The sequence below is a fragment of the Camelus ferus genome, chromosome 16, assembly GCF_009834535.1.
Source record: "Camelus ferus isolate YT-003-E chromosome 16, BCGSAC_Cfer_1.0, whole genome shotgun sequence".
NCBI classification, from domain to species: Eukaryota; Metazoa; Chordata; class Mammalia; order Artiodactyla; family Camelidae; genus Camelus; species Camelus ferus.
This window is the reverse complement of record NC_045711.1, coordinates 49,581,824-49,595,078: the sequence shown is the minus strand read 5'-3', so window position 1 is coordinate 49,595,078 and position 13,255 is coordinate 49,581,824. Positions and strand designations below refer to the sequence as shown.

The following is a 13,255-nucleotide window of genomic DNA, read 5'->3' as shown; positions in this document are numbered from 1 at the left end:
GTTTAGGTCTTCTGCCCATTTTTGGATTGGGTTGTTTATTTTTTTCTTATTGAGTCGTATGAGCTGCTTATATATTCTGGAGATCAAGCCTTTGTCAGTTTCATTTGCAAAAATTTTCTCCCATTCCGTATGTTGTCTTCTTGTTTTACTTCTGGTTTCCTTTTCTGTGCAGAAGCTTGTAAGTTTCATTAGGTCCCATTTGTTTATTCTTGCTTTTATTTCTTCTAGGAGAAAATTTTTGAAATGTGTGTCAGATAATGTTTTGCCTATGTTTTCCTCTAGGAGGTTTATTGTGTCTTGTCTTATGTTTAAGTCTTTGATCCATTTTGAGTTGATTGTTGTATATGGTGTAAGGGAGTGTTCTAGCTTCATTGTTTTACATGCTGCTGTCCAGGTTTCCCAACACCATTTGCTGAAGGGACTGTCTTTATTCCATTGTATATTCTTACCTCCTTTGTCGAAGATTAGTTGACCAAAAGTTTGTGGGTTCATTTCTGGGCTCTCTATTCTGTTCCATTGGTCTATATGTCTGTTTTGGTACCAATACCATGCTGTCTTGATGACTGTAGCTCTGTAGTATTGTCTGAAGTCTGGGAGAGTTATTCCTCCAGCCTCTTTCTTTCTCTTCAGTAATGATTTGGCGATTCTAGGTCTTTGATGGTTCCATATAAATTTTATTATGACTTGTTGTAGTTCTGTGAAATATGTCCTGGGTAATTGGATAGGGATTGCATTAAATCTGTAGATTGCCTTGGGCAGTGTGACCATTTTAACAATATTGATTCTTCCAATCCAAGAGCATGGAATATCTTTCTATTTTTTAAAGTCTTCTTTAATTTCCTTCATTAATGGTTTGTAGTTTTTTGTGTATAATTCTTTCACCTCCTTGGTTACATTTATTCCCAGATATTTTATTACTTTAGGTGCTATTTTAAAGGGGATTGTTTCTTTACTTTCTTTTTCTATTGATTCATCATTAGTGTAAAGAAATGCAACTGATTTTTGAATGTTACTCTTGTAACCTGCTACCTTGCTGAATTCTTCAATCAGCTCTAGTAGCTTTTGTGTGGACCTTTTAGGGTTTTCTATATATAGTAACATGTCATCAGCATATAGTGACACTTTTACCTCTTCTTTTCCAATTTGGATCCCTTTTACTTCTTTCTCTTGCCTGATTGCTGTGGCTAGGACTTCCAGGACTATGTTGAATAGGAGTGGTGATAGTGGGCATCCTTGTCTTGTCCCAGATTTTAGTGGGAAGCTTTTGAGTTTTTCACTGTTGAGTACTATGCTGGCTGTAGGTTTGTCATATATAGCTTTTATTATGTTGAGATATGTTCCCTCTATACCCACTTTGGCGAGAGTTTTTATCATAAATGGGTGTTGAATTTTATCAAGTGCTTTTTCTGCACCCATTAAGATGATCATGTGGTTTTTGTCCTTTCTCTTGTTGATGTGATGTATTACACTGATTCATTTGCGTATGTTGAACCAGCCTTGTGTCCCTGGGATGAACCCCACCTGCTCATGATGTATAATCATTTTTATGTGTTGTTGGATTCTACTTGCTAAAATTTTGGTGAGGATTTTGGCGTCTATGTTCATCAGTGATATTGGCCTATAATTCTCTTTTTTTGTTGTGTCTTTGCCTGGTTTTGGTATCAGGGTGATGGTGGCTTCATAGAATGAGTTTGGGAGTATTCCCTCCTTTTCAATCATCTGGAAGAGTTTGAGAAGGACTGGTATGAATTCTTCTTTGTATGTTTGGTAGAATTCTCCGGTGAAGCCATCTGGTCCTGGACTTTTATTTGTAGGGAGGTTTTTAATTGCTATTTCTATTTCCTTTCTAGTGATCGGATTGTTCAAGTGTTCAGATTCTTCTTGATTCAGTTTTGGTGGACAGTATGTTTCCAGAAACTTGTCCATCTCCTCTAGGTTATCCAGTTTGGTTCCATATAGTTTTTCATAATATTCTCGTATGATATTCTGTATTTCTATTTTGTTTGTTATAAGTTCTCCATTTTCCTTTCTTATTTTGCTAATTTGTGCTCTCTCTTTTTTCTTCTTTGTGAGTTTGCCCACAGGTCTGTCGATTTTATTTACTTTTTCAAAAAACCAGCTTTTGGTTTGGTTGATTTTTTCTATGGTCTTGTTAATCTCTATTGTATTTAGTTCCTCTCTGATCTTTATTATTTCCTTCCTTCTGTTGGGGGCTTTTTGTTCTTCTTTTTCTAATTCATTCAGGTGGTGGGTTAAATTGTTTATTTGAGATGGTTCTTCTTTTTTGAGGAAGGCCTGTATTGCTATAAACTTCCCTCTTAGCACTGCCTTTGCTGTGTCCCATAGGTTTTGAGTGGTTGTGCTTTCATTGTCATTTGTCTCAAGGTATTTTTTAATTTCAGCTTTGATTTCCTCATTGATCCATTGTTTTTTCAATAACATATTGTTTAATCTCCATGCTTTCCTTTTTTTCTCCTTTGTTTCTCTGTTGTTGATTTCCAGTTTCATGGCATTGTGGTCAGTAAAGATGCTTGAGATAATTTCTATCTTCTTAAAATTGTTGAGGTTTCTTTTGTGTCCAAGTACATGATCAATCCTAGATGTCCCATGTGCACTTGAAAAGAATGTATATCCTATTTTTTGGGAGTGTAATGCTCTGAAAATATCCACCAAATCTAGTTTTTCTACTGTATTATTTAATTTCTCTGTTGCCTTGTTTATTTTCTGTCTGGAAGATCTGTCTAGTGATGTTAATGCAGTGTTAAAATCTCCAACTATGATTGTATTCCCATCAATATCCTCCTTTATGTCTATTAGTAATTCTTGTATGTATTTAGGTACTCCTATATTGGGTGCATGTATATTAACGAGTGTAATATCCTCATTTTGTATCACTCCTTTAATCATTATAAAATGTCCTTCTTTATCTTTCTTTATGGCCTTTGTTTTAAAGTCTATTTTGTCTGAAATCAGTACTGCAACACCTGCTTTTCTGGCTTTTCCATTTGCATGGAATATCCTTTTCCATCCTTTCACTCTCAATCTATATGTGTCCTTCTCCCTAAAGTGGGTCTCTTGTATGCAGCATATTGAAGGTTCTTGCTTTATTATCCAGTCTGCCACTCCGTGTCTTTTGACTGGAGCATTTAGTCCATTAACATTTACAGTAATTAATGATAGATGTGTGTTTATTGCCATTTTGAACTTATCTTTGCAGTTGAATTGGTATATCCTCTTTGTTCCTTTCTTCTTCCTTTTGTGGTTTGGTTATTTTCCTTTGTATTATCATGGATATTATTTAATTTTTGTGACTCCCTTGTAAGTTTTTGGCTTGTGGTTACCCTTTTTCATAAATGTATTAGCCCATTACTATAACTGTTTTTATTAAACTGATAGTAACATGATCTCAAACCCATCCTACCATTAAAAAAAATTTAAGAAAGAAAGAAAGAAATATATTCTATATTTCCCTGCCTCCCTCTCCGACTCTCAGTGATTTGTATGTCTTCTTTTATAATTTCGTGTTTACTTTATTTGTAATTCGTGAGTTATCACCTTTCCAGTTGTGAGTTTCTCATTTCTGTAGCATCCTGCTGCTTTTCTATTTAGAATAGCCCTTTCAATATTTCTTTTAGCATGGGTTTAGTGTTGCTAAACTCCTGCAGCTTTTTTTTTGTCTGTGAAACTCTTTATTTCTCTTTCTATCCTAAAGGATAGCCTTGCTGGATAAAGTATCCTAGGCTGCATCATTTTTCATTCAAGACTTTGAATATATCTTGCCACTCCCTTCTGGCCTGTAGTGTTTGTGTAGAGAAATCAGCTGAGAGCCTTATGGGGGTTCCCTTGTAACTTAGTTTTTGCTTTTCTCTTGCTGCCTTTAGAATCCTTTCTTTATCCTTGACTCTGGCCATCTTGATTATGATATGTCTTGGTGTGGGTCTATTTGGGTTCTTCCTGTTTGGGACCCTCGGAGCTTCCTGTACTTGGATATCTGATTCCTTCTTTAAGTTTGGGAAGTTTTCAGTCATGATTCCTTCAAAAACCTTTTCAATCCCCTTTGATCTTTCTTCCCCTTCTGGGACCCCTATTATGCAAAGATTGGGACGCTATATATTATCCCATAGGTCCCTTATGCTCTTTTCATTATTTTTTATTTGCTTCTCTTGTAGTTCTTCTGAATGGGTGCTTTCTGTTGTCCTGTCTTCTAGATCACTAATTCGTTCCTCTGCATTATCTCGTCGGCTTTGCACAGCTATTAGATCATTCCTCATCTCTGTCAATGAGTTTACCCATTCTACTTGGCTCTTCTTTATAGCTTCAATTTCATTTTTGACATATTTTATATCTCTAAACACGATCTCTTTTAATTCCTTCAGCAATTTGATCACTCCTTTTTTGAAATCTTGATCTAGTAGGCTATCGATATCTATTTCATTGATCTTTCTTTCAGGGGATTTCTCTTGTTCTTTTAATTGGGAATGGTTTCTCTGCTTCTTCATCTTGCTCATACCTCTCTGGCACTGTGGTTTATGGAGTATCAGTTATCTATTGTGGTCCTTAAGGAGTTTATCTAATGCCTATTTAGGAATAGAACTTAGGAAAAAAAGAAAAAAATAAGAGAGAGAGAGAAAGAATTTTAAAAGAAGGGAGAAAGAAGGTTTGAAAACAGTGTATAATGAATAATAGAAGAGCAAGTTGAAGCAGAGTATTAATCGGGTTGAGACGTCCTTTTAAAACCTTTAAAAACGGGGGGGGGGAGATGAATAGATGTATTTGAAACCTGTGTCTAATCAATAATAGGACATCAAAACCCAAGAGAAATAGAAATGAATTAAGAAGTAAAAATAAGAGGGTAATAGAAAATAGAACAGGTAAAAACAGAGTTAAAAAAAAAGGGGGGGGGGGGGGGAGGTTTCGGTGTTCTCCTGGAGTCTGTTTGCTTTTAATGTGAAGTCTTTCTGTCTTCGTCCTGTTTTGGAAGCTCAGCTTGCTGTTTTCAGAGGCCCTCCTTGGCGCCCTCTTCTGTGCTGCTCCCAGTGCCTGTCCGCAAGCGGATCGCACCTCCTCCTAACACTGGGTCAGGTGCAGCTCTCTTCTGCTGTGGGCGGGCGGGTCGCTGCCCATCCGGATGCCGCAGTCAGATGTTGCAGACTGGCCGGGTAGGAGGGCGGGTCGTGCCCCCTCCCAGCACCTTGGTCAGGGGCTGTATTCCTGACCGAAAGGCGGGGGGCCGCTCTCCCTCTCCCCGCACCGGTAGCCGGTAACTCCGCTGCTCTGTGCGGCTGCGCTCCGCCCTGGTCGGCGCTCCGCAGGTGGGCTCAGGGAAGACGGAGGGACAGCCTTGTCCCTGCTCTGGGCCAAAGCTCAGCTCCTTGTTTGTCTTTGTGGAGCAAGTTCTCTGAGGGACCAGGATGGAAGGATCCTAACTGCCCCGGGCTGCAGGCCAGTCTCAGTCTGACCTTTGAGGCTGCTAAGCCCTTCGGTGCGGATGCAGGTTTCGCCCCCGCCCCCGCCTGGGTGCTCAGCGCCAGAGAATATGGCGGCTGTGCCTGAGCCCCGCCTCTCTTCCCCAGAAAACTTTCCACAGGTTTTCAGAGATGGGGGTGTGCACCCTTCCCCCCAGGGCACATCAACTTTGCTGTTTTATGGAGGGCCCAGATTGTTCTGCCCTGTACACCCACAGCCACCGCGCGCAGCCCCTTGTGTTCCCCTGGGGCTGCCTCAGTGCAGCCGCCCCCGTCCTCTGCCCGGGTTCGGCAGCCTGGCGCTGCCCGCAGCTGTCAGCCCGCATCTCAGGCTGGGTGTCGGGGGGACGCTCTGTGCCAGTTTAACTTAGTTCTGTCAGTCAAGGGCTGCTCCATATAGATCCGAGCCTCAGAGGCTCCCCCTCCGTCCCGCTGGCCTCTCAGTTGGAGAGGGGAGACCCAGCGAGCGAGCGCCAGTCCTCCTTTGCCGCTCCCTCCCTGCAGGACCCGTCCGGCTCTGCTTTGCCTTTTGTTCTTTCTTTTTTCCTTTTCTCCCACCAGATTTTTGGCATCTTTATCTTTTGAAGAGGGCGATGTTCAGTCGGAGTTCCGCAGGTGCTCGGGTTGGCTGCGTGGGTCTGTGGATGTGGGTCTTGGTGCATTTGTGGGAGAGGGTGAGCTGCAAGCGTCCTTCTACTCCGCCATCTTCTCTCTCCTTATGATGCTGATATTCTAATGGAGTTTCTCAACAAAAATCAATTTTTGATGTGTTTACATAAAAATATTTTTCTATACATTTCTCCCCACAGGCTTCTACAAAATATTTTTCTCTGTGCTTTTTATATGAATAAGATTAACTTTAGGAGCTATGTTCCAAGACAGGTAGCTGTGGTTCAAATCGAGACACAGTAACCTAAAGGACAGTTTTACTAATGATGACAGTTTTACCCTTCAACACCAGAGCCCCACTAAAGCCGCCTAGTTTGGAGAGGCAGCTAATGGGGCAGGCTCACTGATGAGGAATAGGATGGAGTTGAATCATCAGTTATTTACTTGGGGGGAGAACTAAACTATAGTTGGGCTCCCCCACTACCAGAAATTCCAGACACAAAGAAGTGAAGTTACACGAGACAAAAGGTCATACATTAATTAATTGTATTTTATATACTGGCCACAAATAATTACATAATAAATTTAACTAAGAGCAATTCCATTTATGTAGACATAGTAAAATTATCAAAAAATGGAGGGAAAAGAGGCAGAATATGTAAGGTAGAAAAAATTTCCCAATTACCTATGAGGATTGACTAAGAGTTCAAGTTTGACTCTAAGGCAGTGTGGAATGAAAAAGTAATCAGGTAATTTCAGTATTTCTGAAAGTAGAGAATCAAATGACAGTAGCCAAATAATTGGGCTCCTAGGGTATTATACAAACATATTTATACAATGGTAACAATTAGTACAAAATACTAAGCCTTCTCAAATATCAAAAGACAGATTAAGAGTGGGAAGGAAAGAAAAATTAACAAATAGTAAAAGATTAGATGAAGACATAGAAATAGAGGTGTATATATTTAATATATACATAATATATAATATATGATTCACCATATGTATATATCCACTATTCATTATTACATCTATAACTATACATTAGGTTATATATATCACTCTCTCTATTGTATACAATAAATACTAGATAACTCAAGTCAAGCATATTGATCAGTTGCCCACACTAATACATGTAATACGCTAAAGAAGTTACATTCTGTCCACAGATGGACTACTTTGTGGCTGAGGATGAAATCAAGAATATCGAACACACTACGGTGAAGGAATCTCCGGAATAACTTGTTGAGTGAGAACAAGGAAGTTGGAGCCAGGTGTGTATGGTAGACAACTATTTAAGAAAATAGACTCAAATATGCAAAAAATTTATATTTAAAATAGCAATGAGGAGGAAAACACTAAATTATAAGAAGAAGGCTGCATGAGGGAGCAAGGAAATGCATGAAAGGAACAGGAATAAGAACATGACTTCCTTGAGTAGGAATCTGACTTTGTAGAACTTCTCTTGGAACCATAAGTACTTTGCATAACCACAAAACAAAATCTAAATTCAAAAGTTGATTCCTAGAAATAAAAAGAAAATCTGACAGCGTTCAATTGTTCATCTCAGGGGTTTACAGTTGGAACGAGACAGATTGTAGTCGGATGTGAAGATCTGAGTGTTCCAGATGTGACTGATATCAGGCAGAAAGGAGGAGAAGATGAAGTTTGTTTGTTTGTTTGTTTTTAAAGTATGTCAGGGAAAACCATAGGAGAGGAGGAGGCTTCTGAGCTGGAACTTAAAGGAAAAATAAGAAATTGCTGAGTGGACGTGAAAGGAGGGATTCCCTAAGGACTTACAACAGCACAATGAAAGGTGCGGACTAAGTACTATTGACACGTCGTAGACTGTTATAGGATTTAACAACCATAATTCACTTCCATGTGAGCTGTTGGAGCACAGCAAGAACCTCATTGCTTCCATCAGAAGACAATCAAGACAGCGACTAGAGATCATTCAGCAGAGTATCGGGCACGTGGCCAGCACTCACACATAGTAGCCATCTACATTATCTCATTTTCCACTGAGAGCACAGAGGACTTAAGTACATATGCTTGTTTTGGATATGAATTAATTCAAATTACTGAAACAGTACCAGAAAGAGATGCTTGAAATAAAAACTTCTATATAGTGCAAAATCCATTGCATATGTTGGCTTATCAAAAGACAGGTCCAACACACTCACCTTCAGCATATACTGTGTGGAGAAGATTCCTGGGGGTATAAGTTCATCTGTGTACATGGTTCTTACCATCCAAACGGAAAAACTAATAGCTACTCCTGCGGTCGGCATCACAGTGATGTTGGAACATCTCTTGTAACCCCTGATTCTCTAATCATCCAGGAAACACATCCAGTCTCCCCTCATTGTATAAAAGCATACTGTCAACAAGCCTCAACCCAAATCAGTCTCCCCTCATTGTACACAGAACCCAATGATGAGTCTTTCCTCCTACTTCCTTATCAACATTCCACCTGTCAGTAGTATGCATTTTCCCCACTTTGACATAAAAAGAGATTTGGCATGGTGATAGCTGTCCTCAAAGGATTGTCATGGAGTCATACACAAAAAAAGGAAAAAAATGACACATGTAAAAACTGAGTAATGGAATATCACATGACATTTCCAACTTAGAAGACACACTAGAGAGGAAGAAACATGAAAATGTTTTCACATGGTTTAAGAAGCTTCAGTGAATCGTAACACTAGAAAAAGGAAATGATGCTTTTCTTAGATATTGGTGTAATTAGCATGATAAAGACAGTTATCAACTTAGTAATATTAATGGAAGCCCAGTAGGAAAAACAACAAGGAAACGGGGTTGCTTATGGTAACGTCAGCTAACTTCACAGTATAAAAGGGGACAGGAGTAAGGAGACATTCAGACTCAAGAAAGCACTTCCGTGGAAACCCCCTCGTGGAACCCCAATCCTTCCATTGACACCATGGTCAGCTCCTGCTGTGGCTCCGTCTGTTCTGAGGAGGGCTGTGGCCAAGGCCTCTGCCAGGAGACCTGCTGCCGCCCCAGCTGCTGCCAGACCACCTGCTGCAGGACCACCTGCTACCGCCCCAGGTGCTGTGAGTCCAGCTGCTGCAGACCCCAGTGCTGCCAGTCCGTGTGCTGCCAGCCCACCTGCTGCCGCCCCAGGTGCTGTGAGTCCAGCTGCTGCCGCACCTGCTGCTGCCTGCGCCCAGTCTGTGGCCAGGTCTCCTGCCACACCACTTGCTATCGCCCCACCTGTGTCATCTCCACCTGCCCCCGCCCCATGTGCTGTGCATCCTCTTGCTGCTGAATCTCTGCTTTGGACACACTGCTTCCTCCTTTGTCTTCTCCCTACAGATGTAGACCCTCCTCTCTAAAAATGTGGAGTGCTCAAGATAACTGATCTCTTGAATCTCATAAACAAACCCCTACTGGGCGCACATTCTAACTTCTGTCTATACTCCCTCCCTTCTAAATGAATTCATTCATAATCTCCTCGTAAATTAAATTCCCTCAACATCCCTCCCTTTGTCTTCAGGACATCCATTCTTCATGATTAAGGAATTGGTTTCCATCACTTACAGGGCCACAGATTTTAACCCCTCAACAAGGAATTCCAATGACGTCTTTCGGTGTACTCTTTTGCAAAGATTTTCCTATATCTGATTATGTTCATGTACCAAAATAAACTTCTCTCTACTGGCATTAAAAATGTAATGTGATTGTTACTCTCTTCTTTAAAAACCTTTCATATTTGGGTCTAAACTCATTGTATTTTGCCTTCACCTGTCAAGTAGCACAGATTAATCATGTCTCTAATAGAGGTCAAATGACATTGATCACTGCCGAGTTTTGTCTGGAAAGTATGCAAATTAACTAACCATTTTCTAATCTTTAGGGGAAAACGGGCGAAACTGAAGTCACAGATCATTCATGAATATAATAACAGTAGTAAAGTGTTAGAAAGATTGAACACAATTCATAACGTTTTAAAACACTGCATTTCAGGGTTGTTTTTTTTCCCGACCTACACAGCAGCCAATAGATAGTTTAGCAAAGTCTATGTATTTTCTACTTAGAGTCATATGCAATGAATCTTTTCTCCATATACACAGTAGTTCTGCTATATTCTGATGCTCAGAGCTTCAGTAGAAGGTTTATTCTGCCTTATAGAGGGGCCACCTTCAGGGCCTGGCAGGTAATGTAAATGAATGATGCAGACCTGGTAAAAGTTCCTAGGTATTGGTAGAGACTGATTTTTTTGGCCAAGGCCATGCCCCCTTTCCAGTGCCATGTTGCAACTTCCACTGAAACCCCATTCCAGCTTGATTTCTCCCAGTGTCCAATCCTGCTCCCTTCCCTTCGTTTCCAGAAGTGTTAATCCCAAGAGTACTCCTCAAAAAACCTCCTGTATGCTAATCTCCATCTTTGTATTTGCTTCCTGAGGAACTCAAACTGTCCCTAAAAGCAATTTGGAATTCACAATACCTAATGTGAGAGCTGGAAGAATTGAGTGAAATGTAGTTTTAATCTTGCATGATAAATAAGACTATAAACATGATAGCAGAAAACATATGTAACTGAGTCTAAAGACAAAACTGTTGAATTTATATAAATTATATTTACTCTTTTCTAAGGATTTTTATAACACTTATACACAAACATGCTTTTTAAAAATTTAAATACCAGAAAAGAATGTGATCAAAAGTGAGTTCCCTTTACTAGTCTTAGCCAATCCCATTCAAGACTCATTGTTACAAATGGAGATACGTCCCTATTAAATGCATTTAAATCACATTTACGTATTTATTCACAAACCCAGCTTTAGTTGCACATTTTTTGTTCTGATTTATTCAAATATTACTTTTTGTCCTTCAGGAAATGTTAATATGTTCCCCCAATATACGGCAAGTACACTGCTTGACAGATTTTTTTATGTATTTTTCATGTTTATTATTGAGAATTGTGAAAGCATTCTTCCATTACATTTTATGGAGGAATATTGGTAAGTGTATATGAAATCTATCGATTTTCTAAGTCTGCCTTATGTCCAACTTCACTGTTAACACTAGAATTCAGCTGAGTCTGTGGGGTTTTTTAGGCATAGAAAATGCCAGCTAACTGCCTCCAGCCTCAGGCATGTCCCCAGATTCATTCCCCAGTCACCACGGTGGTGACCCCATCATTAACATGAACTCTTGGGTTTTTTCTTTCTCTCCTGCACTACTTTCCCACTTCTTCACTTCTGCTTCCCAGAATCACCCTCTAAGTAAACTACTTGCACTCACGTCTTTGTCTCAGGGTCTACTTTGAATGAAATTCAAGGAAAGACAATAAATATTCAGCAAATATTTTTAGCTGATTGATAGTAAACCAGTAATGGTGGTTATTTCTCACAACAAGAGCAGAACTGGGAAGACTTCAGGTGAAGCAGAACTAGTGCTACCATTTGGTATTTACCTCCTTCTATCTTGTTTCTGTGTTATTATAGGCATCTGTATCTGTGGTTACCTGTAAACAAGTCTCATTCTGTATATCAAATCTTAACTTCCACAAATGTGTTTTATCAGGTGACACATTGCATGCCACATAAACAAATGTGGTTTTCCCCAAATGTAACCATGATCCCTTTGTTTGGAATGTTTCACCATCTTTTCTCTATCAGTCAAAAGATACGTAGTCTTAGAGGACCATTCCATGCCATTATGTCATCAAAAAGCCTTCATTCATTCAACATTTATCACTAATGTGTTCTATCCCAGCCCTGTGCTGAACACCCTGGTAACAAAATTAAACTTCATAGCTCATACCTTCAGGAGATCAGCATTGCAACTGGGGGCATGGCAGAAGACAATAACTGTGGTACCACAGAGTGTGCTTAATTAGGAGCACATTGCAGGGGAGAATTATATATGAAGGGGGTAGTTTATCACTGAGGAGGAAGCATTGAGGGAAAAGCTGGGTTTCTGACAGAGGAACAGGAGTTTGCAGAGATGCCAAGAAAGAAGAAACATTCCAGGAAGATGAAATAACTTCAGCAAGGACTTGCAAGTTTTATTCTTCACTCCTTCCTCAGCTGTCCTAAGACAAAGACAAGTTTACCTACTATTTCATCTTGCACAAGCTTTTTTCCCCCTTGTAACTTCTCTTGTTTCTTTTGCCTATTCCACTAAAAGGGTGATAAGAATACACACTACTTTATAGGTTGCATTAAAGATTAAAAACAAATATAAGATATTCAACACAATGCCTGGTACCTAGTGAATACTTCACAGATGGTAGACGTTATTATTTCCTCACTTTTACTGAAGGTGTATGGAACTTATCCACATACTATAAATTTTTATTTTAGTTATTCAATAAAATAATTGTCATTCTTTTAATTGTTGTCAAACTGTTTCCTATGCATGTCTTACTCAAGTATCCACAGGAAAAAGATGAGGATTTATCTGTTATGTTTTCTTAGTACCCAACCGAATATCTTGAATACATATTATTGAAGGCTTAATAATTCTAAATATTGTTTATATATAATGAATGCTTCTGTAATGAAATATCCATTGTACACGTTTGACAACTAAAAGATAAGTCAAAACTTCCCACTCAATGCCCACCCTAGAAGACATATAGCAAACGTGTGTTTTTACTATTTAAAAGCAGTGAGTCACCGCTAAGTGCCTTAGCTCAAGATGGTGGAATAAGATCAGAAACAGAGTTTGATACTTCCTTGGGGTCCAGCTACCTCCCTGACCATCCCAGATGCCCACACAGGATCATAGTCATCCTCATGACAGGTGGGACACCCTCCTCCCAAATGGGTCTTTCTTTCTAATTCCTTTCCAGCATCTCACCTGACCAGCACGTTCCCCTCCCCTTTGGCAGCAAGACACATGAGCATTGAATGAACTGTTCTCCATGCTACTTAGAGAGCAGTAATTGGAGAGAATGTCACATTCAAAAACAAAATATCAGAGTCATGTGACAAGCGCTTTGGAAGACACTGTACCCACCAGGAACAAAGGTGACACCCACTAAGGAAGAAATGTGACATGTCTTTCCATTGGAAACCCAGGAACACACCAGGAAAAGGAAATATGCTATTTTTTCCATTTTGGAGTACTTAACTAGAAACACACAATCATGTAATTAAATACGTTTTCCAGTAGGGTAAATAATGATGAGGAAATAATGACGCA

The 13,255-nt window shown here is 39.6% G+C and overlaps 1 protein-coding gene across 1 annotated transcript; it reads left to right on the top strand.

Annotated features, from left to right (window-relative positions):
* The first annotated feature begins 8,930 nt into the window (after positions 1-8,930).
* Positions 8,931-9,776, top strand: LOC102517449 (keratin-associated protein 4-12). The gene has a single exon (XM_032498181.1). It carries the CDS (start codon positions 9,022-9,024, stop codon positions 9,367-9,369), a length of 348 nt encoding a protein of 115 aa, XP_032354072.1. The 5' UTR covers positions 8,931-9,021; the 3' UTR covers positions 9,370-9,776.
* Positions 9,777-13,255: the final 3,479 nt, after the last annotated feature.